Source organism: Phoca vitulina, unplaced genomic scaffold, assembly GCF_004348235.1.
Source record: "Phoca vitulina isolate PV1807 unplaced genomic scaffold, GSC_HSeal_1.0 scaffold1, whole genome shotgun sequence".
Classification (NCBI taxonomy): domain Eukaryota; kingdom Metazoa; phylum Chordata; class Mammalia; order Carnivora; family Phocidae; genus Phoca; species Phoca vitulina.
The window spans coordinates 51,713,981-51,740,249 of NW_022589704.1; the positions used below are offsets into that span (position 1 = coordinate 51,713,981).

The window sequence follows — 26,269 nt, forward strand, 5'->3', positions numbered from 1 at the left end:
ATTTTTTTAATAATGCACTTTTTTATTATGTTAATCATCATACATTACATCATTAGTTTTTGATGTAGTGTTCCATGATTCATTTTGATGTAGTGTTCCATAACACCCAGTGCTCCATGCAGAACATGCCCTCTTTAATACCCACCACCAGGCTAACCCATCCTCCCACCCCCCTCCCCTCTAGAACCCTGTTTGTTTTTCAGAGTCCACAGTCTCTCATGGTTCGTCTCCCCCTCCAATTTCCCCCCCTTCATTCTTCCCCTCCTGCTATCTTCTTCTTTTTTTTTTAACATATACTGTATTGTTTCAGAAGTACAGATTTGTGATTCAACAGTCTTGCACAATTCATAGCACTCACCATAGCACATACCCTCCCCAATGTCTATCACACAGCCACCCCATCCCTCCCACCACCCACCACTCCACCTACCCTCAATTTGTTTCCTGAGATTAAGAATTCCTCATATCAGTGAGGTCATATGATACATGTCTTTCTCTGATTGATTTATTTCGCTCAGCCTAACACCCTCCAGTTTCATCCACGTTGTTGCAAATGGCAAGATTTCATTCCTTTTGATGGCTGTGTAATATTCCATTGTCTGTGTGTATGTGTGTGTGTACACCACATCTTCTTTATCAATTCATCTGTCGATGGACATCTTGGCTCTTTCCACAGTTTGGCTATTGTGGACATTGCTGCTATAAACACCAACGTACACGTACCCCTTCGGATCCCTACATTTGTATCTTTGGGGTAAATACCCAGTAGTGCAATTGATGGATCGTATGGTAGCTCTATTTACAACTTTTTGAGGAACCTCCATACTGTTTTCCAGAGTGGCTGCACCAGCTTGCATTCCCACCAACAGTGTAGGAGGGTTCCCCTTTTTCCACATCCCCACCAACATCTGTTGTTTCCTGACTTGTTATTTTTAGCCATTCTGACTGGTATGAGGTGATATCTCATTGAGGTTTTGATTTGGATTTCCCTGATGCTGAGTGATGTTGAGCACTTTTTCATGTGTCTGTTGGCAATTTAGATGTCTTCTTTGGAAAAATGTCTGTTCATGTCTTCTGCCCATTTCTTGATTGGATCATTTGTTCTTTGGGTGTTGAGTTTAATAAGTTATTTATAGATTTTGGATACTAGCCCTTTATCTGATATGTCATTTGCAAATATCTTCTCCCATTCTGTTGGCTGTCTTTTGGTTTTGTTGACTGTTTCTTTTGCTGTGCAAAAGCTTTTTATCTTGATGAAGTCCCAATAGTTCATTTTTGCCCTTGCTTCCCTTGCCTTTGGCGATGTTTCTAGGAAGAAGTTGCTGCGGCTGAGGTCGAAGAGGTTGTTGCCTGTGTTCTCTCCTCTAGGATTTTGATGGACTCCTGTCTCACATTTAGGTCTTTCAACCATTTTGAGTCTATTTTTGTGTGTGGTGTAAGGAAATGGTCCAATTTCATTCTTCTGCATGTGGCTGTCCAATTTTCCCAACACCATTTGTTGAAGAGACTGTCTTTTTTCCATTGGACATTCCTTCCTGCTTTGTTGAAGATTAGCTGACCATAGAGTTGAGGGTCCATTTCTGGGCTCTCTATTCTGTTCCACTGATCTATGTGTCTGTTTTTGTGCCAGTACCATACGGTCTTGATGATGACAGCTTTGTAATAGAGCTTGAAGTCCAGAATTGTGATGCCACCAGCTTTGCTTTTCTTTTTCAACATTCCTCTGGTTATTCGGGGTCTTTTCTGGTTCCATACAAATTTTAGGATTATTTGTTCCATTTCTTTGAAAAAAGTTGATGGTATTTTGATGGGGATTGCACTGAATGTGTAGATTGCTCTAGGTAGCACTGACATCTTCACAATATTTGTTCTTCCAATCCATGAACATGGAATGTTTTTCCATTTCTTTGTGTCTTCCTCAATTTCTTTCATGAGTACTTTATAGTTTTCTGAGTACAGATTCTTTCCCTCTTTGGTTAGCTTTATTCCTAGGTATCTTATGATTTGGGGTGCAATTGTAAATGGGATCGACTCCTTAATTTCTCTTTCTTCTGTCTTGATGTTGGTGTATAGGAATGCCACTGATTTCTGTGCATTGATTTTATATCCTGCCACTTTACTGAATTCCTGTATGAGTTCTAGCAGTTTTGGCGTGGAGTCCTTTGGATTTTCCACATAAAGTATCATATCATCTGCAAAGAGTGAGAGTTTGACTTCTTCTTTGCCAATTCGGATGACTTTTATTTCTTTTTGTTGTCTGCTGTGGCTAGGACTTCTAGTACTATGTTGAATAGCAGTGGTGATAGTGGACATCCCTGCCGCGTTCCTGACCTTAGGGGGAAAGCTCTCAGTTTTTCCCCATTGAGAATGATATCCGCTGTGGGTTTTTCATAGATGGCTTTTATGATATTGAGGTATGTACCCTCTATCCCTATACTCTGAAGAGTTTTGATCAAGAAAGGATGCTGTACTTTGTCAAATGCTTTTTCTGCATCTACTGAGAGGATCATATGGTTCTTGTTCTTTCTTTTATTAATGTACTGTATCACACTGACTGATTTGCGGATGTTGAACCAACCTTGCAACCCAGGGATAAATCCCACTTGGTCGTGGCGAATAATCCTTTTAATGTACTGTTGGATCCTATTGGCTAGTATTTTGGTGAGGATTTTTGCATCCATGTTCATCAAGGATATTGGTCTGTAATTCTCCTTTTTGATGGAGTCTTTGTCTGGTTTGGGGATCAAGGTAATGGTGGCCTTATAAAACAACTTTGGAAGTTTTCCTTCCATTTCTATTTTTTGGAAGTTTCAGAAAAATAGGTATTAATTCTTCTTTAAATGTTTGGTAGAATTCCCCTGGGAAGCCATCTGGCCCAGCGCTTTCCTTGGGAGATTTTTGATGACTGCTTTAATTTCCTTAGTGGTTATAGGTCTGTTCAGGTTTTCTATTTCTTCCTGGTTCAGTTTTGGTAGTTGATACATCTCTAGGAATGCATCCATTTCTTCCAGGTTATCTAATTTGCTGCATATAGTTGCTCATAGTATGTTCTTATAATTGTTTGTATTTCTTTGATGTTGGTTGTGATCTCTCCTCTTTCATTCATGATTTTGTTTATTTGGGTCATTTCTCTTTTCTTTTTGGTAAGTCTGGCCAGGGGTTTATCAATCTTGTTAATTCTTTCAAAGAACCAGCTCCTCATTTTGTTGATCTGTTCTACTATTCTTTTGGTTTCTATTTCATTGATTTCTGCTCTGATCTCTATTATTTCTCTTCTCCTGCTGGGTTTAGGCTTTATTTGCTGTTCTTTCTCCAGCTCCTTTAGGTATAGGGTTAGGTTGTGTACTTGAGACCTTTCTTGTTTCTTGAGAAAGGCTTGTATTCTATATACTTTCCTCTTAGGACTGCCTTTGCTGCATCCCAAAGATTTCGAACAGTTGTGTTTTCATTTTCATTGGTTTCCATGAAATTTTTTTAATTCTTCTTTAATTTCCTGGTTGACCCATTCATTCTTTAGTAGGATGCTCTTTAGTCTCCATGTATTTGAGTTCTTTCCGACTTTCCTCTTGTGACTGAGTTCTAGTTTCAAAGCATTGTGGTCTGAAAATAGGCAGGGAATGATCCCAATCTCTTGGTACCGGTTGAGACCTGATTTGTGACCTACGATGTGATCTATTCTGGAGAATGTTCCATGGGCACTAGAGAAGAATGTGTATTCTGTTGCTTTGGAATGGAATGTTCTGAATATATCTGTGAAGTCCATTTGGTCCAGTGTGTCATTTAAAGTCTTTATTTCCTTGTTGATCTTTTGCTTAGATGATCTGTCCATTTCAGTGAGGGGGGTGTTAAAATCCCCCACTATTATTGTATTGTTGTTGATATGTTTCTTTGCTTTTGTTATTAACTGGCTTATATAATTGGCTGCTCCCATGTTAGGGGCATAGATATTTACAATTGTTAGATCTTCTTGTTAGACCCTTTAAGTAGGATATAGTGTCCTTCCTCATCTCTTATTACAGTCTTTGGTTTAAAATCTATTTTGTCTGATATAAGGATTGCCACCCCAGCTTTCTTTTGGTGTCAATTAGCATGGTAAATGGTTTTCCACCCCCTCACTTTCAATCTGGGGGTGTCTTCGGGTCTAAAATGAGTCTCTTGCAGACAGATTTATTCTTATTTCTAAAAAGATGATAATATCTCCCTGACAGAACTGAAAAATAATATATGTAAGTTATGTAACAAAGTACCTAGCATAATCAATAAGTAATAGCTATTGTTTCAAATGGGCATGCACAGCTGCAATTAACTGACACTTGTCATAATTCAACACAGATGAAAAAAGTAAATGGCAATAAAAATGCACAAGGCTAGACATCTTGGAAAATATAGTCTGGTTCTATGATGTACTATGTGCAAACAAATAAACTGTGTTTTAGGAAGTTTTTAATATTAAAATTTGTGTTCAAAAACAGCAGATTGCCTTATGACATGAGGGTAGTGAACAGAAATCACAGCCCAAAAAATGGAACTAACTCTATCTTATTTGAAGTTTATATCAAATAAAGTCCAACAAACTATAGTTAGATTAAGTCAATTTTAAATCCTGAGACATGTTACCCCTCCTAGAAGTTCTCAGAAAGACATAAATAATTTCAATTAAAATTATTTACAAAGTACTTCTATAAATGTCCATTAAAGGTTGTCTGAAATAGTATTGCTAATGGCAAGATTATCTATAACAAGATAAAACATTTAAAATATTTTAGCTCACGCTTGCTCAGAAAGTGTTACTATAAAAAAGTCAAACTCATTACAAATGACATTTCAGCTTATAAAACCAATGAAACCAATAAAAAAAAGAACAGAGACTCCCTCTCAATTATGCATATACTACCATAAGATACCAATAATGAAAACCATGGGCAGAAAGACCTGTGTTTCAAAACAAAATCCTTTAAAAAACAGCCTGCATTTCTGTACTGACTATTGAACTTTTGGACCTTTCACATCTAATTACCTCTAGCCAAAAAGGGCTATTAATCTTCCTTTTACAAACAGGGGTGTGCCCCAGTTCTTGATACCTATGCACAATAAAAAGAGGTAAAAGGGAGTAAAAACAAATTAATCCATAGTATGTGGAAGGACACAGGGCAAACATTCTAAATCCATGCTGTCCAATACAGTAGCCCCTAGTTACCTGTGGCTATTAAGCACTTAACAGAGTAGATGGTGTGAACTGAAATATGTTGTAAATGTAAAATATCCACCAGATTTCAAAAATATTGTGCCAAAAAAAAAAAAAGTTAAAATAGCTCATCAATAATTTCATGTTGACTACATGTTGAAATAATAATTTTGGATATTTGAGTTAATAAAAATATATTAAAATCAATTTCACATAGTTCTTAATTTTTAATGTGGCTACTAGAAAATAAAAAATTACATAGGTGGCTTGCATTATATTTTTATTAAATAGCACTATTTTAAATCAAGCCACCTGAACTTAAAAGAGTTTAGCAAATTTTCTTCATTTGTAATTCTTCCTAAGTTTGTTTATAACAAAAGAAAAAGAGATACATATCTGCCGCTTTACACAATCTGCATTTCCTGTACCCTTTCACACATTTTCATACAACCTCTCAGCATGCCTTGCTAACAGCAGTGAATATGAAATAAACATATTACTATGATATAGATCACACCTGAAAATAGATCAGAAAACATTATGCTGTCACTAATGAACTAGTGTTTTTATCATGCAGCCAGTAACTTTTACACATTTTCATTAAAACAAATCCATGAAAACGAATCCATTCCAAGAGGTAGGTAGTAGGCCAACCATAAAGTCGACCTAATTCCTAGAATTCCATCTGCCAGCAAGGTGTGGAAGGCCACATACACTTCCAGCTAATGCCAACTGGGCTTCTACTGAATCGCCTGTTGCTTGTGATATTCAGGCCTTTGAATCTCCATGTGTAACAACTAGAAAAGCAAAACTTCCTTGTAAACTTCCATTATTAAAACACAGACATGGACACACATCACATTTTTTTCTTTAGTCACTAAATATTTCATAGTCAGGAGAGCACTGTCTTACTGGAGGATTAAAAAAATAAAATTAGGGCGCCTGGGTGGCTCAGTTGGTTAAGCGACTGCCTTCGGCTCAGGTCATGATCCTGGAGTCCCTGGATCGAGTCCCACATCAGGCTCCCTGCTCGGCAGGGTGTCTGCTTCTCCCTCTGACCCTCCCCCCTCTCATGTGCTCTCTCTCATTCTCTCTCTCTCAAATAAATAAATAAAATCTTTAAAAAAAAAAATAAAAAAAATAAAAAATAAAATTATAAAATCTCCTTATCCCTATTTGAAAACAGTGTTTTTTAACAGATTTCAAATTGAACTGCATCTGGACCATTTTCCCCCCAGAATCATTCATTTGTCAATTAGTTACACAACTCAGGTTGCAGGCTAATCCGTTACTTCTAAATCCCAACTCCTCTTTCAATACCCTGCAAAGGCTTCCTACTGCCCTTCATGTCAAGATGCTTACTTACCTTCAGTTGTGAGAGGTTCATTGGGCCACTTCTGGCCTTTTTTCTACTTCTCTGCCTATTCCTTCCATTGTGCTTGAGGTGTTCTCTCAACCCCTCCGTCTCCAAATCATCTCTTTGTTCTATTTCCACGTCTTGTTCCTTTAACACATTCATAGCTGGCAGGTGGACTTCCAGAACTCAAGGCACACCATAATTTTATTTTTTTTCCCCCAGCTATTTAGGAAGCTCTTTAAATTCTACTTTCTACATGCAAGCTCTCAATTTTCTGGAGGCTATCTAGTTATTTCTCTCCCACCTATCTTTCCTGAATAAGTGACAGACATATTTTACTTTGTTTCTTTGCACTAACTGACATTAAATGTTCATTTATAAAACTCCAGAAGTTAGAAAAAACTTTGTGGTCCCCTAAACTTCCTGAAATGTTATGCGTAAGTATTTCTCTGAAGAGTTCATTCATAGCTTTCAATAGGTTTTTGAAGCAGTCCAAGTAGTACTACCCCTCTCATGTTGTTTCCAGCTTGTGTCTCTTTAACAGCTTGTGCGAATTCATATCCTTCATCTAGTCATTATGAATCTTGGTATTTTTATTATTAATATAAGCTCCTTACAATACATATTCTTTGCAATGCTGCTGCGAATATTTTTCCTGTGTTTAAAATTTTGTTCCTTTCATAGCACAAGAGCTCTTACTTTATCTCAATCATCTCCTTTATGATTTTGCTTATGGATTAAAAATTAAAGTTAATCTTCGGGGTCTGATCACGGCCACCATACTGTACAGCTCCAGGGCGCCACGTCTACTATACTCTGTGCTGTGCTATGCTCAACAGAGTACAGTATAAATGACACCCACAATGTGGATGTTCCGGAACAACCAACAATATACATATGCCCATTCCCCAAAGTTCTCTAACAGTTTGACTTTTTACAAGATACTTAAGATTTTCATCCATCGGGAGCTTATATTATAAAAGTTGTGACTAACAATTTTTTAAAAACACTATTTGTTTATTCCAATTTCACATAATAAGTAATCTTAACTCCATGTTTTGGAAAGTTACTTTAACAAAGTATTTGTTTAATATATTAACAAGTTTATTAAAATTATTCTAAAATGTAATGCAAGAACATTACACTAAGAGATGAAAATATAAAGAAACATGAGACCCATACCCAAGTCTAGTTGGGAAGAAAGGGCAAATGACAAGAGGCAATAAGTAGCAGAGAATAAATAATATATAAGTCTCTCAAGAGATGTACAGGAAAGGCTTCACAAGATGTAGGATTTGAAATGGGCCTTAAAAGATCACTACTGGGGCGCCTGGGTGGCTCAGTCGTTAAGCGTCTGCCTTTGGCTCAGGTCATGATCCCAGAGTCCTGAGATCCAGCCCCACATCAGGCTATCTGCTCTGCGGGAAGCCTGCTTCTCCCTCTCCCACTCTGCCTGTTTGTGTTCCCTCTCTCGCTGTGTCTCTCTCTGTCAAATAAATAAATAAAATCTTTTTAAAAAAAATAAATAAAAGATCACTACTGCTTAGATGAAAGCCAATCTGGGCAATGAGAGGAAGTAAACAAAGATGCAGAGCCTAGAAAACCCATGTTATGCCCAGAAGGTGGGAAACAGACCCATTTTCACTAGAGCACAGGGCTTTTATATATTAACAGGTAAAAAAAAAAAAAAAAAGTCAGGAGCCAAATGCAGAAAAGTTTGATCACTGAGATTGCTAAGATTTTATTTATTTATTTGAGAGAGAGAGAGAGAGAGAGAGAATGAGCATGCAAACATGCGAGCAGGGGGAGGGGAGGGGCAGAGGGAGGAGAGAGAATCTAAAGCAAACTCCCCCCTGAGTGTGGAAACCCACGGGGGGTTCGAACTGAGAACCCTGAGGATCATGACCTAAGATGAAACCAAAAGTCCAATGCTTAACCTACTGAGCCACCCAGGTGCCCTACAATCACTGAGATTTCTGAGGAAATTCTGTAATCAAAAGCCCCTCTGACACAGTGTGGCATGAGTGCCTAAGGGAGATAAGAAGAGACAAAAGACGCACATAGGGCGCCTGGGTGGCTCAGTCGGTTAAGCATCTGCCTTGGGCTCAGGTCATGATCCTGGAGTCCTGGGATCAAGCCCCATGTACAGCTCGCTGCTCAGTGGGGAGCCTGCTTCTCCCTCTCCCTCTGCCCCTCCCCTCCGCCCGTGCTCTCTCTCAAATAAATAAATCTTAAAAAAAAAAAAAAGATACATGGGTGAAGAAAGAACAGGTATCACATATAGGAAGAAATACTAAATACTAAAGAAGAGTAATTAGGAGAAAAAAGAAACACTTCATGAACTGCAGAAAAGAAGTTGAAAAGTAAAGAGACATAACAAGGTGAGCACTTAAAAAAAAAGAAATTACAAATAAGCCACAGGAAGAAAACACTGACAGCTAAGATTGCCAAATGACATTTTTTAAATAAAATAGAAGACAAAAAGCCAGATTACAAAAAGATGAAAGAAATACATACAAGACAGAAAAGTGGAGAAGTAACTGTGTACATTGCTCAGTAAAGATAAATGAGAAGCCAGTGAGGAGATAATGAGAGAAAAGATGACAGAATTAAAAGAGCTTTTAAATAATCTCTGAAAAATAGGAAAGGTTAATAGAGATTAGAAATAAAAGAAAATGAAACAATTCAGTTTGAGGCAATGGGCCAGCATAAAAATCCCACCAGGTACACAGGTTTCCCTCTAAATAATAAAAAGATCAAAAGAATATTCAAAGATACATATTTGCAAGTGTGTATATACATATGTTAAGCTCATGCACAAAGTTCAAATTTAGTATGATAGTTCAGAATTTGGGGGAGGTGTAAAAAGTAAAACGCTACAGGAAGAAAATATCTATTTTTTTTGCATGGAAGATAATTACATAGGCAGTAAAATCACACATTTGGTCATGACAGATTTTACATTAGAAATTTACTAAAAATTATTATACATTATTTGAAGCAATGCTATACATTTTTTTGTTACATTATGATTTGCTATCATTACAATGTGGAATCTAGACCAGTAATTTGTAACTGGAAATGATTAACCCCTTTTCCTTCCTTAAGACATTTGGAAATGGGAGGAGAAGGTGGTTTCTGGTGCCCATGATACTGGGACAGGCCCTGTTAGCATTTAGGCAGCAGAATCCAAGGATGCTCAATGTCTTCCAAGGAAAAGTACAATCTAGCCCAAAATGTGAAGGGAGGCCCTAATGAGAAACACTGTAAGTAGATAAGGAAGGCTGCTTATATTGTATATTTACATTACAATAGGGTTGATTTTTAAATTCATTTCTTGTGATAAATTATTTTGATTCTGATAAAGGTCTTTGCATTCCACCTTGATTTTAATTCAGAACTTAAAAACAGACCTGTAGTTCCAATAAAGGTATCTCAGTCATCCTGATGCTAAGACTTACTAATTATCCCTTGACAAATGATGAGGTGGCTAGGAGAATGTCACATGTTTAAAACAATACTTAAGTAAGTATTCAGTTTTTGAAATAATATCTAGGGCAATGGTTAAGTTGAATATATGTATTTGCATTATTTTTTACCCCGAAATATGGCCATGCAATTTTTATACATCTAAAGTTCCCTAAGGTAAAGCAATTTAAGCTGAAGTTTATTTAAAATTAAGAAGGTCTATAAGGATTATAATGGCAATATGCAGAAGTACTGCAATGGACTAAAACACAACAGATACGAGTTCACAATGATTCTAAAAAGGATACTAGGAAACCAACTATTATTTTGAAAAAGCACTAAAAATAAAACTGATAAACAGGAAAAACAATTAAACACTTACTCTGCCTTCACTAGGTAACTTACCCAACTGGGTAAACAAATGGAAGATGGGGTAAGTTTCTCTTTAGAGATCTATTCCAATGGTTACTAACATCACAAAAAGAGAATCAGATCTTACAAGTCTACTGAAAGAAAAGCACACTACCTATGAGGCAGTTGTGTCGGAAGGAAGGAAGGAAGGAAGGAAGGAAGGAAGGGAATCAAACCTGAATCTGATCAAGTCTCTTTTTTTTTTTTTTTTTAAAGATTTTATTTATTTATTTGAGAGAGAGAGAGCACATGAGAGGGGGGAGGGCCAGAGGGAGAAGCAGACTCCCAGCTGAGCAGGGAGCCCGATGCGGGACTCGATCCTGGGACTCCAGGATCATGACCTGAGCCGAAGGCAGTCGCTTAACCAACTGAGCCACCCAGGCGCCCTGATCAAGTCTCTTGATCCAACTTCCAAATTTAAAGGAAACACTGAACGCAAAGAAAGGTATTAAATTACACCATAGGAATGCAATAAGCAAAATCCAGACTCTCAGAAACACCACCCAGTTCTTTCATTAAATTGCAAAAATGGGAAAAAAAAAAGAGAGAGAGAATTTACAGATTAGAAGAGATATAAAAGACATACCAACCAATCTCAGTGCGTCTACTTTTTTTGGATACTGATTCAGATAAGTTTGGGGAGTGGGGGTTGGGAGGACAATTGTCTAGGACATCCATGAGACATTTGTAAATTTGAACAATTAAGGAACTTAGATTTAAAATATGTAGGTGTGTTATTGTAGTTAAGTTAAAAGGAGTCCCTATTTTTTGAAAATACACAGCAAAATACCTGTTCTTTAAAAATGCAGATGAAATGATGTCTGAGATTTGCTTCAGTGTAATAATGGGAGGGTGAAATGGATGGAATGACAGATGAAACAAGACTGGTCAAGGGTTGGTAACTATTGAAACTGGGTGAAGGCTACATGGGGATTCTTCCTAATAGTCTGTTTACTTTCGTGTATGTTTCAAATTGTCCATAATAAAAAGTTAATTTAAAAAAACTAAGAAACCTCAGCAGGAGGGGAAAGCAATCATTTGCAACATGTTTATTTTAGGGTTTTAAAAAAGAACAAAATGAATGCTTGGCACAGTCCTCTAATGGATATGGGGATATTAAGCATCTGGGAAGATATAACAGAAATGTCTTTTAAAATTTTAAACAGACACTGGTGTAAATAAAATAAAGAAAATCTAAAGGTATACTAGTTAAAACTGCCATTGAATTCCACATGGAACACATGCATCTAAACTCATGTTCAAACCCATCAAATGCCAGATTTTTTCTCATTGTGAGAGCAGGTAAATTTACCACAAGCATATATATCGCAAACCCAACAAATATTACCAATACCCTTAGAAACAAGTGTGAAACAAAAATAAAACCATAAAGCCAAGGCCTTATGGTGTCCTCTATATTTTGTTGTTGCTACTGTTTAAATTAAGAAGACTAAGGAAAGCAATAGGAAGCCATAAAAAACATGTAGTCACAATCTTCTGAGATCGATTCTCTTGGGGACCCTGAATAAATGGATTCTTGACCTACTAAAATTTAATGTGAAAAAATGATCCATTTGTAAAGGACCTATAAGATTGTAAATGGCAAAACGAACTACAAATAACCACCCTCAGAAAGGGAATGAATGTTGTTTATAAAAAGTGAGAGGCGCGGATGTAAAGGGGGTGATCATCATGATGATTTATAAGTAAAGGAAAATAAAATAAAAAGGTAACAAAATTCATGTTTCCCTAGGCCTTTCATTCAGACCAAAACATGTGGAGCTATACTCCCAAAAGCAATTTCAGACAAGAGATGTCTTTATTTTTCCCCAGACAAGGTAGAAGTTAAACAGAATGACAAAGTGTATTTGCGCTGGGACAGTGAAGCAGCAAAGGAACTCTGGAAGGGCCTAACTGGTTCAAATCCCTCCAAAAGAGGCAGACTGAACTACAGACAATGAATGAAGATGGAAATACCACAATTCCTTTCAGTTTTGTTTGCTGCAAATAACCATTAAGTTAAAATAATTATAACATACGCTCAGGACCAAGAAGGGACTGAAATTTTTTTTAAATGTAATGATCCTAGAAATTTGGCCCTATTGCTGTTATTCTTGAGGTTAATCGCTTCTTACTGACCATCACATCCAAAACAGGTGCTATAAATAAGCTTATGCTGTTTATCTACACACCCTTATAAAACCAATGAAATGTGAACAAAGAGAAAAATGTCAAAGCTTTAGAATCTAACTTTAAGACTGCCTTTAGACAAAATGCAAGGCACAGATCGATTCATAAAACTCATTAGTTTCATTAATCTAAAACAAACTATATAAACCAAGCAGGTCACTCAGAACATAAGTAGGTCTGTTTTGCTAAGTGGACCAGCTCCTTTCCCAAAGAGACTCGTAAGAAAAGCAAATCCCCATACTACTATCTGGGAATAATTTCTGTATAAATTCACAAATTTAGGAAAAACAGTGATTAAATGAACTATGAAACTATAAAAAACAAGATAAAATCAAGAGGACTCTAACATGAAGCCAAATTTGTTAAAAAGTGAGATCTAGTGCCAGTATCAAAAAATAGTAAGTGCACATGCTGCTGAGAAATCAGCATTCAAATTCTCCTAAAATCCTATGGGATTGGGGCTTTTCTCCATAAAGCTAGGAATTCTTATCTGCTGAGGGATTTTCTCCAACTTCAAAGCAATTCATAAACGTGGACTGCTTCACAATACCCCAGAGAAAAAAGGAGAGGTAGATTTAAAGATATTCCTCTGCCCACAGGAAAGCCATACACAAAGAACTACAAGGCAGAGAACAAAGATCTGCCTTTTCTGTTGTGATCATACTCAGTCCCTGACCTTCTTTCTTACAGGGGAAGAGAATAACGCAAGAGAGCTGACAACTGGGGAACGTTCCCTGAAAAAAAAAAAAAGCTTAAATGATAATAAAAAATAATAATTAAATTCAAAAAAAAAAAAAAAAAAGGTAAGAAAGCCTAGCACCCCCCAAGCCAAAGAAGGAAACTCTTCTTTCTCCAACTCACCATATGGACCTTATATGCCAGGTCCTAAAACCCTACAACAAACAGTATTTTTGGATCCTTTGATAAACTATAAACAAACAAATGGGAGATGTACTTACACTTAGCACGCACCTACAGACCCATAATCAACTGTGAATGTTTTTACCAGATCTCTCAAGCAGCACTGTACAAAAGCAGAAGTGCTTACTTTTATGTCAAAAAGTAAACCTAGATTTTTGCCCCGCATCTGTTATGTATATGCACTACATATGTGACATTTGGCAATTTTCTCAACTACTCTAAGATTCAGTTTTGAAATCTTAGCAAGAATGATTCTTTAGAGGGTTCTTTGGGGAATTAAACACGTTAGTGTATTAATATGTACTATACTATGGAACCCAGTACAGTGTCAGGCTGGATGCTCAATTATTTCCTCTTTTGAATTAAGAGTAAAAGTCATCTATTCATGGAAGTATATATCCTTTGTGGCAGAAAAACTGATTTCGCACTGAATATCCATATGCTCCCCCACATTTTCCAGCCACCTTGCAGTTAGTTGAGGCCATGTTATTAATTCAGGTCTTACTTCCAGACCAAAGCACTTAAAAGCTGGCACATGACCCTCTAACTCGCTTGCTTGGACACATGTTTCAAATGGCAGAGCTACAAGATGCAAGAAGCACAGATCTGAGTCCACACGTGAAAGAGCTACCAGGAGAGCTCCTGGACCTACAGTGGACTTCATATGAGAAAGAGAAATAAACCTTTGTATGTTTATGGTTATGAGCCTTCTAGATTGGTTTGTTAACTCAACACAGCAAGATTAAATGTATCCTTTTACTGCCCAATTGTACTCAAATGCTGCAGGACAAAACGCATACATAAAAATGGCAAATCCTATGTTTAAGTATTAAAGGATGTCTTGCTTTCGGTGTAATTCTGTATATTTAGAAAAAATGGAATGATTAAAAGACAATACTTAGTAACCAAGTGGAAAAGTAATCCAATATACACAACTTAAAAAGAAATTGATACTTACATAGCTTCACCTTAAGCATAAAGATTTCTAAAATCAAGAGTCTTAAGTTTTTTTCTAATCAGACATACAAGTCATATAACAACAACAACAAAAGCAGTTATCCAAAAATAAAAAGTGAGAAAGTGGAAACTGCTATTAGGAAACAGGTTAAAAGAAAGGAAAGCAGACCAACTTCAAAACACTCATGAAGTGGCTGCAGTCAATTGTCACTGTAACACAGGCAGAACAGGACCACAACTGCTTATCCACAATTCTGGAACCCCAAAAGCTCTAAAAATCAAAGGTTTTTAAAATAAGTTTGGAGAAAAATAATTTGGCAGCAACACCAAACATGAACTAACCTGAAACTACTTGTAGTCTCTATCCATTTAGTATAAATATTCATACATTTTTGGTGGAGAAATATTATGTGTTTGAAGGTCCCACTGGGGTTGTTACATAAGATACAGCAAACACATCATATGCCCTTTCTAAAATCTAAAATTTTCTGTACTCTGAAACACATCTGGCCCCAAGGGTTGGAAATAAAAGACTGTGGACTTAGAACAATAACAGAAGTGAATAATCCAGATCTGTACTGTCTTAATGATGAAACTAAAAAGCAAATCAAGAGCATGGCTTTCTAACCTGTTTGTAATTCAATGTACAGCTGAATTTTGATGATTTTCCAATGGTATTTCTCCTTGATGCATCGTACCTCAGTATTTCTGGTAGAACACAGATACAACAGCCTAAAGCTAGATCATGCAGGGGTATAATTAACTGGTAGAAGACAGAAAAGAAATGAAAATACTGCCGAAAGCATTTCTGGCCTCAACAGACCATAATTTAACAGGTATTCAAGGTAGCCATTCCTGTGGTTTCACATAAAAAACAACATACACACATGTCAAAAAATATACAAGAAATGTAAACCATAGCATGGGAGTAGTGGGAGGTAGAGCCATCAGCTCTGAGGAAGGTGTACAAGAATATACTAAGCAGTCATCACTAATAAGACAGGAAAATGGTAAAAAGAAAACTATGCAACAATTCAGGCAGCAAGGTATCACAATAAATATCTACAGCAGGATTTCTCAATCTGAGCACTACTGACATTTTAGTCCAGATGATTCTTTGTTGTAGAGGGGTTGTCCTACACACTGCAGGGCATTTAGCAGCATCCCTGACCTCTACTCCCTAAATATCAGTAGCAACCCCCCTTCCCCCCAGTTGAGAAAGCAAAAAAGTCTCCAGGCATTGACAACTGTTCCTTAGGCTTTTTTTTTTTTTTTTTTGAGGGGGGTGGAGCTGGTAGGTAAGAGTAGGGTGGCAAAAATCACCCCCAGTTGAGAACCACTGATCTAGAGGCAAGAGAAAGAATAAAAGTTTAAAGAGACTTTCTTCTTCTAGATTCTAATAAAATGCCAAATATACTTCCCTGTCAAATGCAGTATAGGAAGAAAAAAAATCATTTCTATTTCTCTAAATCTACAAGCGGTTTTATCATGTTTTTAATCTCTACTTTGTAGGGAAGATGAGAATGGCAGATCAAGCTCTCCATTCTCAATCCGAATGCCCCTGCACTCAAAGCAAGAAAGATTTGTTGATTTTCTTGTAACTAAACATATCTATCCATCTGTTGTTACAGCAACTCTTTTCAAGGAGGGAATAAGGTACCAATTGGTTAACTACAGAAAGTTGACAAAAAAAAACCGGTAGTAAACGCACACAGTTTTCACCTACTTTCTAACTATATTATCTGCTTTGAACATAATAGGTCCCTAATAAAAACGTGACCTTTTGGGGGGCAAAATATTGTTTTCAATCATGTCATTCTTTTGGAAAAAGTTTTTAGTCACAACAGCACTGGGTCCTCCTGCTGTGCTGGCACATATGAGACAAATAATTAGGCTTATTGTAATTATCAATTTCCTTTTATAATAGAAACAGGAGCTAAATGCCTTTGAATAATCATACTAAAAATCGTAACTATGGAAAAAAAGTAAAGAATATATGGGATTTTTTAAAAAGATTTTATTTATTTATTTGAGAGACAGAGAGAGAGATCTCAGAGGGAGAGGGAGAAGCAGGCTCCCCGCTGAGCAGGGAACCCAAGGTGGGGGGAAAGTGGGGCTTGATTCCAGGAACGTGGGATCATGACCTGAACCAAAGGCAGATGCTTAACCGACTGAGCATCCCAGGTGCCCCTATATGGGATTTTTAATAGATCTTCTCCAATCCAAAGTCAGCTTTGCCTGGAATTTCTATTCCTGTCAATTTGACAGACTTCAATTTATCTATTAATTTAACAAATCTTCACAAACAAAACACGGCGTAAAGCAAGAGTTACAAAAATGTATAAGACCATCCTCCTTTCAAAGGAACACTATTGCAGAAGGTAGACAACAATACTTATAGTATACAGCATCATCATACTGTATTACGTGTTTCAGCTGTGTTGAAGCTTGTATTAGCTTAATGAAACATAAAACATCATTTAAAATTATCAGTAATGCCCAAGTCTCAAAAAAAATCCTCAGGATTTTTGAGAGTCTGTGCAGATGCCAAAATTTAATTAATAAAATAATAAGAACTATCCATCAGTAGATGACCACAATGGGGTGGTATGGAAAACACCTTCAATGAGAGTAGTTCTATATTTATCTCTTTTAGAAAGAGAGCTTCCAATTAAGATTTAATTTTTGTAAAAAAAGGAGTTCTAAAATTTTTTTTGAAGAGTTGAAAATAAAAGGACTAGATGACTAAAGAGAGATAATTTCGTTTTACAAAAGAGGGTATCTTCCTTCACATAGCACACACTGCCTAATATCAACAATAACAGCAATCACATGTGTAAATAAAAAAGAAAAAAGCAATCTATGTATGTATGTGGGAGGCTTTAAAATCAAGCACTGCAGGGGCACTGGGGTGGCTCAGTAGGTTAAGCATCCCGATTCTTATTTCGTCTCAGGTCATGATCTCAAGGTTGTGAGTTCGAGCCCCAAGTTGGCTCTGTCCTGGTCGTGGAGCCTGCTTATTAAGATTCTCTCTCTCTCCCTCTCCTTCTGTCCCCCCCAAATTAAATTAAAATTAAATAAAATAAAGGGCTGTATAAGCAACCAACTAAGTTATGCAGATATCACATGTTATTTTGATTATTACCTTTTGTTTATTACAAAAAGCTTCCAAAATCACAGACAAGGAAAAAAACTGCTATGTGTAGATAACTGGCAAACTATATCAATTCAGAATCTAAGTTTTCCAAATACTGATATAATCTCATTCTCAGTAAAACTGCAAATTTTTATAACAGGGTATTTAAAAGGGAAAACGTAACTTTCACCCTTATTTTAAAATTTTTCATTATAATTTACTGCAGAGAGTCAGAGCATTCTCTATTGAATTAAGTATCATTAACCTCATGCATATTCCTTTAAAAGGGATATACTATTTCTTTATCTTTGCCCAATGCCCTCGATTAATTTTTTTACTCAAGTTCCAAGGAACTCCTTTTACATATATATATGTAAACAGACACATATATGTATACAAACACACATATATATATATAAACACAAAATTTTGCTTGATGTATTCTCAAATAGGCGCTAAACTGCTTAAAATAAAATTACTCCTATAGTACGATGCTGACCCACTAGAGAAAATGCCAGCAAGAGTGAGGGCATGTGTCTAAACTGCCTCTCTCCCTTTAATTATGCTGTGGTCACTTTACTGACCCAATTTACACCATTATAAAACTTTAAAACATACTAACTCATTTAATCCTCACAATAAACCTATTGGGGGGGATTATTTTAATCTCTATTTTACATTTAAGAAAAGTGAAACAAACAAATAATAACCTAACTGATCTAAAATAACATAAAACTAATAAGAGGCAGACCAGGGATTTGAACCCAGACCAATGTTTCTGAAACTTAATATACATACAATTCACCTGGGAATCTTGCTGAAATTCAGTTTCTGATTTAGTACTTCTGCAGTACGGGAATGTAACAATCTTACCTGTGATGCAGACACTGCTGATCTGAAGATCACCCTATGAGCAGCAAAGCTAGTCTACCCTAGAAAATAGTGGCACGTGGTAGTAACCCGCAGGAGGTAGAGTTCACGCACAGTTAGACAATGAGAGCCTTATGAGGAAATCAAGAGTTGCCAGCTTCTGGTTTAGAACTTAATTACTTCTTGTATTAATTTTGTTTTTAAAAGAAGGAGGTTAGCAAAACTTACAATATAATACCTTTCAAGTTCTGCAAGCACACACATTAATACCGTAATAACCTAATACTACTACATCTCCCTCCAATAAGGCCTTTCCCACAGCCAAAAACTATTTACAAATGCCCCTGAATTTAACTTTAACACAGATTCAATCTCAACATATTGAAAAATAGTTTGAGTGTGTATTCGTGCCTTCTCATATATGGAAAGAATTAGAGGTTGAGTTAAAAATCCAGCAACTTCCTAAATGTTTGCCACTTCTATAAGTGGTTACTGTGAGGACAAAGGCACCCTTTGCGAAACAGAGGGAATATAAATGTCTTAATTGCACATTACTCAACAATTCTAGTCAATCACTTTCTCCAAAAACAGATAGGGAAATGCCCATAACACAACTTCCCTTCATTCTCATTGATGTATGAACTATTTATTCTGTAATTTAGAATACAGTATGTAAACAATAAAAATTAAAATCACTACATAAATATTAAATCCCTAATGTTTAGAATGCTCTGGCCTAAGGAACTCCCAATACCTAAAAACTGAAATGCCGTCAAATCACTGGAAATAACATTTTATCAAACTTTCATACTATCAGGAAAAGAAGTATCATTATTATGAAAATATATTCAAACCTGTTTAAAGCCACACACTTAATTCAACAGTTAAGTCTATCCTAAGATCACTCTCAGTGTACACATATTAGACACAGCTATATAACAGTAAAGGAATATATAACATAAGAAAAAGGATATTTTATTAATAAAACACAGGAAGGGAGGAAGGGATCTAAGAGAATGCCTAGTCTCATCTGAGTAATTTTGGTTTTGCTGCGTTTTCTTGTATTTCAATCAACTTTTTCCTGAATGTACACAGATATACTTTACATTTCTTCCCTGAGGAAGAATTATATCTGTCACATACTTTGACAAGCTTGTAAAAATTATTTTCAAAACCATAATGGAATTCTGATTAATTAGCTCCACATGAAAGTCAAACATCAAAGTCAAAAAAGTATTAGATTTCACAGATTTCAAACAATATGAATTCACACATTTTAGAATTTATTAATATAGAATCCCATTTTAAAGTATAACATAAATTAATAAATTTAAACTGTACAATCACTGTAAAGCTAAAATCCTCACCCATGCACCAAATTACAAGAACACCATAATTGTATATGATATGAAGGTAAAAATACAACACAAATTCAGCCTTAGCTGTCAAAATCCTAAAATGTCTCCACTGAACAGTCAATATTCCAAATCCCTGCTCAAGGACAAGAACTAGATCATCTTCCACCCAAAAAAATTTCTAACACTTATAATAAAAGACACAGAAGTATCTGGCTATTTTACATGTCAGGCATATGAAGAAGACCGTCCCCAAACTAGTAAGACAACAACTTCTCCCAGTTCCCTGTTAAGACTGATATTTTCTGTTTGTTTTTTCTTCAGTCACATAGCCACAAAGAAATTCAAATACTAAAAGAACTGAAGACCTGAAATATGTAATTTGCAATAGTTTACAATCATCACAAGTTGTGACCAGGGAAAGCACAGATCATGTAGTCCATGTTATTGTTCCCAAGCCCACAGGTTCGCTATTTCACTGATCACTAAATGTGAAGCATTACTTCCTGAACTGAAATGAAATATGGTATATAAACAGAAAAATAAACAAGTTAAACTTTCTGCCTCCTAGAAACATTCTACTTCCTCTACAAGAATCCTCAGTGCCCTTGTAGAACCATTCCTGGGTTAAACATATAAAGCATACGTCTTCAGCAACGGCAACACTACACTCCTGCTCCAAGGGCATTCAACACATCGTCTACTGGGCTCTATAGATTTATGCACATACACTAGTTTGCGCCACTTGTAAGAAATCAACAGAAACCTTTAAAAATATTTGACCTTACATGCAATTTTAAAACATTTAAGAGTTTTGAATTGATAGATCTTTATATCTTTTATAAAGGGAAATATCAGAATACACTCTGCCAGGTAAGTGATTCTTCCAGAGAGCAAATTTAACTTGACCTCACTAAATGGCTACAGATTTGACATACCAATGAGAAGGCTGGAAGCAATACTTTTATTTATTCTCTAAAGCAGCACTGTTCAACAGAAATGTAATACAAGCCACATACATAATTTTAAATTTTCTAATAACCACATTAAAATGGTAAAAAATAAAATTTTAAAACATTCTATATAACTCAACATATCCAACATATTATCATTCAAACATGTAATAGATACTTTTAAAAATCAATAAGGTATTTTACATTCTTTCCCTCATGCTAAGTTTCCAAAATTCAATATGTATCTTATACTTAGAGCACATCTCATTTTGGACAACTAAAGTGGTCAACAGCCACAGGTGGCTCAAGGCTGCATTACTGGGCAGCACAGCTCTTAATCCTTTGAAATCTGACATACCACTACCTGTTTAAAATTAGTTTACATTCATGTTTGCCTTTTGAACTGAAATAGCTGATTATAAATATGAGCCAAACTGTTAATTCACTACATAAATCAGGATCAGATCACCTTATCTAAGGATCTGGTTAATACACACAAGAAGCAATTGAATTAAACCCAATTATATCTCAAGTAGACTTCAGAGATAGGTCTGATCATCACAAGTGAACACAACTTATACCAAAAATACAGGTAAGACGAGAATACATTTTCATATCAAGCCATAACTCTGCCTTACTCCTAGCCACCACTCTCGCTGTTGAGCACATATCTGTATGCAAATTATCTACAAAACTGCTTTTCCTAAGTTTGACAAATTTTGGAAGCCATATAGTCACTGTTGAAAACAGAGCACTAAGTAAGACAAACTGAAAAAACGTTTTACAAACTAAATTGTCAACCAGTTACTTTTAATGCACCTTACACCAACCAACAATTTTAAATTATTCTACATGAGTTTCACTGAAATGAATTCCTCCTACAAATTCCAGTTCATTTACTCCTTTTCATACACATATTTCAAGGACCAAAATTACTAAGAATTTTCCAAAGTAATTAAGACATTTGATTAAAATGTAAATAATTCCAACAATACATTCTCTAGAAAACAACTAAAAGCATTAGCTTAGCACATAAAATTTGTCCTTAAGGCACATTACTGAATAAATCAAACAGAAACTATACTCTTGCTTACTGCATTTACATTTTGTAACACCACATTCAGCAATTTCTAAATTTGGAAGGTCAGTTCAGATTGCACACAAACAGTAACTTTAAAGCTTAGCAAAATTTTTGAAGTTTCTGCAATGTACTTCTGAATAAACACTCTACAGAAATGTTACAACAGAACAAAAATCAGCACCATTCACACTAATCTCAATAAGGAGCATAAAATCAGTATATTCAGTAATCTAAAATGTATGATACATGCTAAAGAGTATTTTTTCCCCCAAACTTGTTTAATTCACCTTAGACAATTTTTATTTAATCCACTTGCAAAGCTGAAGAGAAGCAAATGTAGCTTCTTCCGCAGCACACATATCCAAAGCCGATGCATTAATCTCTTGATATTTTTCCACATTTTGTAATCAAAACAACAAAATTTGTTTCTTACCTGCAGTTAGGAGGAGGATCAAGAGTTATTTCAGCTAGCTCCTTCTGAATTCTGTTAGTGAAATGAGAACAGACAAAAAGGATTTGATATAGTCTACAGAATAACCGGGGAATTACACTGCCCTCTACCACCATGCAGTTAAATGCAAGGCTGGCTTTGCCTTCAGTAATGCTAACATGGCTGCTTCCTCTTTGTTCTCAGAGGCATAACCCAAATCCCTTAACAGAAACTTTGCAGCTCTTTTTCTCACTTGCTACTGTAAATAAGTATGACATTCACACCTGATTTGAGAAATAGTCCTCTACTAGTACTCAATAAAGGCTGTAAAATCTATTTTAAAACACTTTTTACCAAAGAAATTCTCTTTTCAAGCTTATATGCAAATGAGACAAGAAGGGAGGAGGGAAAGCACTAGAATATTTGACAATGACTTCAAGTCACTTTTACAGAGGTAAGAATTAACAAGCTATTACATGAGTACATTAACGCTTCTGACAATATTTTATGTGAAAAAAAGTTTAAAATTTACAAACATCTTTACCAGTGAAAAACTTCTAAAGGACTCTGACATTCTTATTTAACCAATTGTTTTCCTTAACCTTGAGTACAGCACTAAAATTGAATAAATTTGGAAGGAAAGAAATAATAAGATATATAGCCTAGTTAAGAGGGAAAAAAGCAGTTCTCTGATTTTATTCAAATTTAAAATGCTTTCAAAACTTAAGATGTGTTTAACATGCTCCTCAACAGGATTACAGCAAATTGAGGAGGACTCTAAATTATTTAAAAGACTGCTGTTATTTAATAAAATATTCTCAAATTATTAATACTTGGTTATTGATAGAAGTGAAAGTCCATAGAAAAATAAGATTACTTCTAAATCACTACAGAACACAATATTTGAACAGTTTTTATATTTTCTTTTTCCTTTAGTTGTGATCAATAAAAATGAACAAAATGTCAATATTGACTAATGCTATAGACATATCTGATGTATAATTAATAGAATTCATGGATATTCCCCTACTACTACCAATGGAGTCCCCTTGACAGAATCTTTTTTTTTTTGCCATCAAAGATAATATAAATCAACAGGAAACAAATGACCTTTCATATATACCCAACAAAATATGTTTCTTCTGCTGTTGAGTACTAACATGTCAAGCATATCCACAAGTTTCAGAGTGAAGAGTCACAAGCACAATGAAAGTTTTCAATAGCCACGTGCCACCCAAAATTGTAAATGGCTACTTTTTGGTTTTATTTGCATTCACAAGAATATAAGGCATAACCATAAGTTAACTACAAAAAAGTAGTACCTGAGATGCATGGCTTAAAGTCATGTTTGTAAAATTGAAAGCAAATTTGGAGCAAAATTTTAAATCTGCTTTCAAATATAGCCAAGGCCTTGAATTTACAAATTTTCTAGCAAACATAATCATTTCTAATCATTAAGTTTCATGGAGAAGCGCTGCTGATCTCTAGAAGTGTCAATTTCAAAGAAGAAGAGTATGACTCATAAAAAGGAACATCCTCAATGTACCAGCTAATTTGGGCTCACCAAATTTTCCTTGCCAACTCCTAAAACAATCTGTCAGAATGTTAGTCCAAGCTCTCTACTCAAGGACACTCTTACTGAAGTTACCAAAGTACAGAGTAAGTTCGCTTAAAAGTACAATTCCAGGGAGGTGGCTTATATACCACCTAAAGAATGACAACCAATTCAAGTGCAAATAAAAGTGATCACGAAGTAAATATTTTTGAACCAATGCCACTGATGTAAAACCAAGAAAAGTGTCCAACCATTTGGAAGACAACCTGATAATGTCTTAATCCTTTTACACATTACCTTTTAGCACTAGTGGATAACTTAGCAGTGGTTTTGCTAGAGAGTTTGGTGTTTTTCTTCTGCTGGGTGGCAGAAGGTTTTCTTTCTTCCTGTTCTTCAGGCTCTGGAGCGGCTGGGTCTCGCTGGTCCGCATCTGAACTACCACTGCTGGTGCTGGGGCTCTCATCATCGGACCTTTGCCTATCACTGGACATCTTGGTGAAGTTATTTCTTGGAAAACTTTTAAAGAGAAAAGGGGGGGGGGAGAAAAGAAATGTTAAGTCTAAGAAATAAACCAATGGCATTTTCTTCTCTCAATATTCACCTAAAATCGTATTTTAATGCAAAACACTTCAAAGTGTTCACACTTATCTCATCACATAGCAAGGTTACAGGGGAGGTGATGTGTCTCAAAACGCCAGCGTTCAAGGATTTACCGAACTCAAGTTAGAAAACCCACTCACATTTTTTTCCATCCCTTGGACAATCTATCAATTGTCTACTTTCTCAGAAGGCATGAAACAGATTTGCCAGGGAACTTAGGCAACGAGCATTAATAACATATGACACACTGTAAATAACAGATCTCGCTGCAAAATGTTAAAAAGTCACTAATAACGTCTAAATATTTACACACTGACATTGGTCAAAGCTACCAAATTCCCTTTCCGAGAAGAAAACATACCCTGTTAATCGCCCATATGCTTATTTAAGGTGGCGATTCCTCCTCTGTGCACGTAAGCCTTTAAATACAACACTTAGGAATTTAAAAATCAACTAACAAGCTGCTCTAGCCGTTTCCACGGCCAGCAGCGAAGATTCATCCGGCCAAGACCGAGCTGCCACCCTGGGAAAAGCAGAATCCAAACTGCACCTTCTGCAAAGCTCCCAATGCCATCAAGGTTCCTCGCTCAATTTTTACATCACGGACCGACATTTTGTCCAAAATAACGAAAAAAAAAAATCAGGCAAAACAAACAAACAAAGCCCCAAGAAGTGCAACAAATTTCCGCGCCCGCGGAGGCGAGCCGCGGCCGGCGGCGGCGGCCACGCAGCTCCGCGGCCCTTTGTGGGGAGGGCCGCGCGGGGGCCGCGGGCAGCGCTCGCCGCGCCGGGCGCCAAGTGATGCGAGCAGCCCGGCCGGCCCCGCCGCGGCTCGCGGACACCGGCGGCGCGGGCGCCCGGCGCGAACAAAGCTGCCCGCCCCCGCCCCCTCCCCCACCGCCGCCGCCGCCGCCCCGGCCGCCCCCCACGCGGCCCCCCGGCCCCTCCGCCTTACCTCGGCCGCCCGCCCGGCCCGCTCGCGCGCCGCTACGGTGTGGGGGAGGGAGAGAGAAAAAAACCCTTCCTTAAGGAAATGGAGGCAGCTGGGGGGGGGAAAGGGGGGGGAGGGAAAAAAAGAAGCCGAGGAGGCTCTGGCCGGGGAGTGTGGAACATTGAAAGTCGGAGGGGGTTGTGCAGTGCCGGGCTCCGGCCGGAGGGTGGCGCCGCCCAGCGCCTTCGGAAAAAAGGGGGGGTAGGAGCTCGGCTGGGCGAGGGCGCGAGCTCCCGGCGAGGCGGAGGGGACGCGGGAGACCCCCGCGCGCTGTGGCCTCCCGCCGCCGCCGCCCGGCTCGGCTCCTCCCGGCCGCGCAGTCAGCAAGTTCCGAGGCAAGCGCGGGGGGAGGGGCGGGCGCGGCGGCAGCGCGCGTGCTCGCTGCTTGCCTGGCGGAGGGGCGCGCGCCCCCGGCGCCCGGCGGGCGCGAGCTCTTCCTGCGCGTTCCCGCGCGCTCTCTCCGCGCCTCCTTTCACCCGGGGGGCGCACGCGTCCGCCCGCGCGCGGCCAGGACAAAGAGCGCGGCGGGGACCCAGCGGGCTGGCCCCTGCCGCCCTTGGCCGTAGAGCCCGTGCCGGAGAGGGCGGGGGCGCGGGCGCCGTCTCGTGGGGCCGCTGTGCCGCGGGGTGGCTTCCGGCCTGAGCCCGCCTCCGGAGCGAGGCTGCCCATTGGGCTACCCGCCCCGCAGGCTGGGGCCGGGGTGCTTTCGGGGCGGGCGCGCCGAGGTCATCCCTAGGGTTGGGCACATCCTTTCTGTCTGCGCTGGGGCCGGCGTGGACCCCGAGGCCCCTAAGCTGGGGAAGGGCCCT

General features: G+C 37.7%; 1 protein-coding gene across 4 annotated transcripts in view; it reads right to left on the reverse strand.

Moving 5' to 3' along the window:
* The window catches only part of UBE2E3 (ubiquitin conjugating enzyme E2 E3), an 83,244-nt gene extending 57,457 nt beyond the window's left edge, over positions 1-25,787 (reverse strand). The window contains exons 1-3 of one of the 4 annotated variants that reach the window (XM_032407040.1): positions 25,425-25,787; positions 24,167-24,385; positions 22,318-22,368 (exon numbers count right to left, since the gene is read on the reverse strand). In XM_032407040.1, coding sequence (XP_032262931.1) covers positions 22,318-22,368; positions 24,167-24,360 — 245 coding nt within the window. In that variant the 5' untranslated portion in view covers positions 24,361-24,385; positions 25,425-25,787. Of the gene's footprint in view, positions 1-22,317; positions 22,369-24,166; positions 24,386-24,830; positions 25,229-25,424 lie in introns of those variants that run through there. The other 3 variants (XM_032407049.1, XM_032407058.1, XM_032407030.1) reach the window with 3 other exon arrangements.
* Between the last annotated feature and the right edge of the window lie 482 nt (positions 25,788-26,269).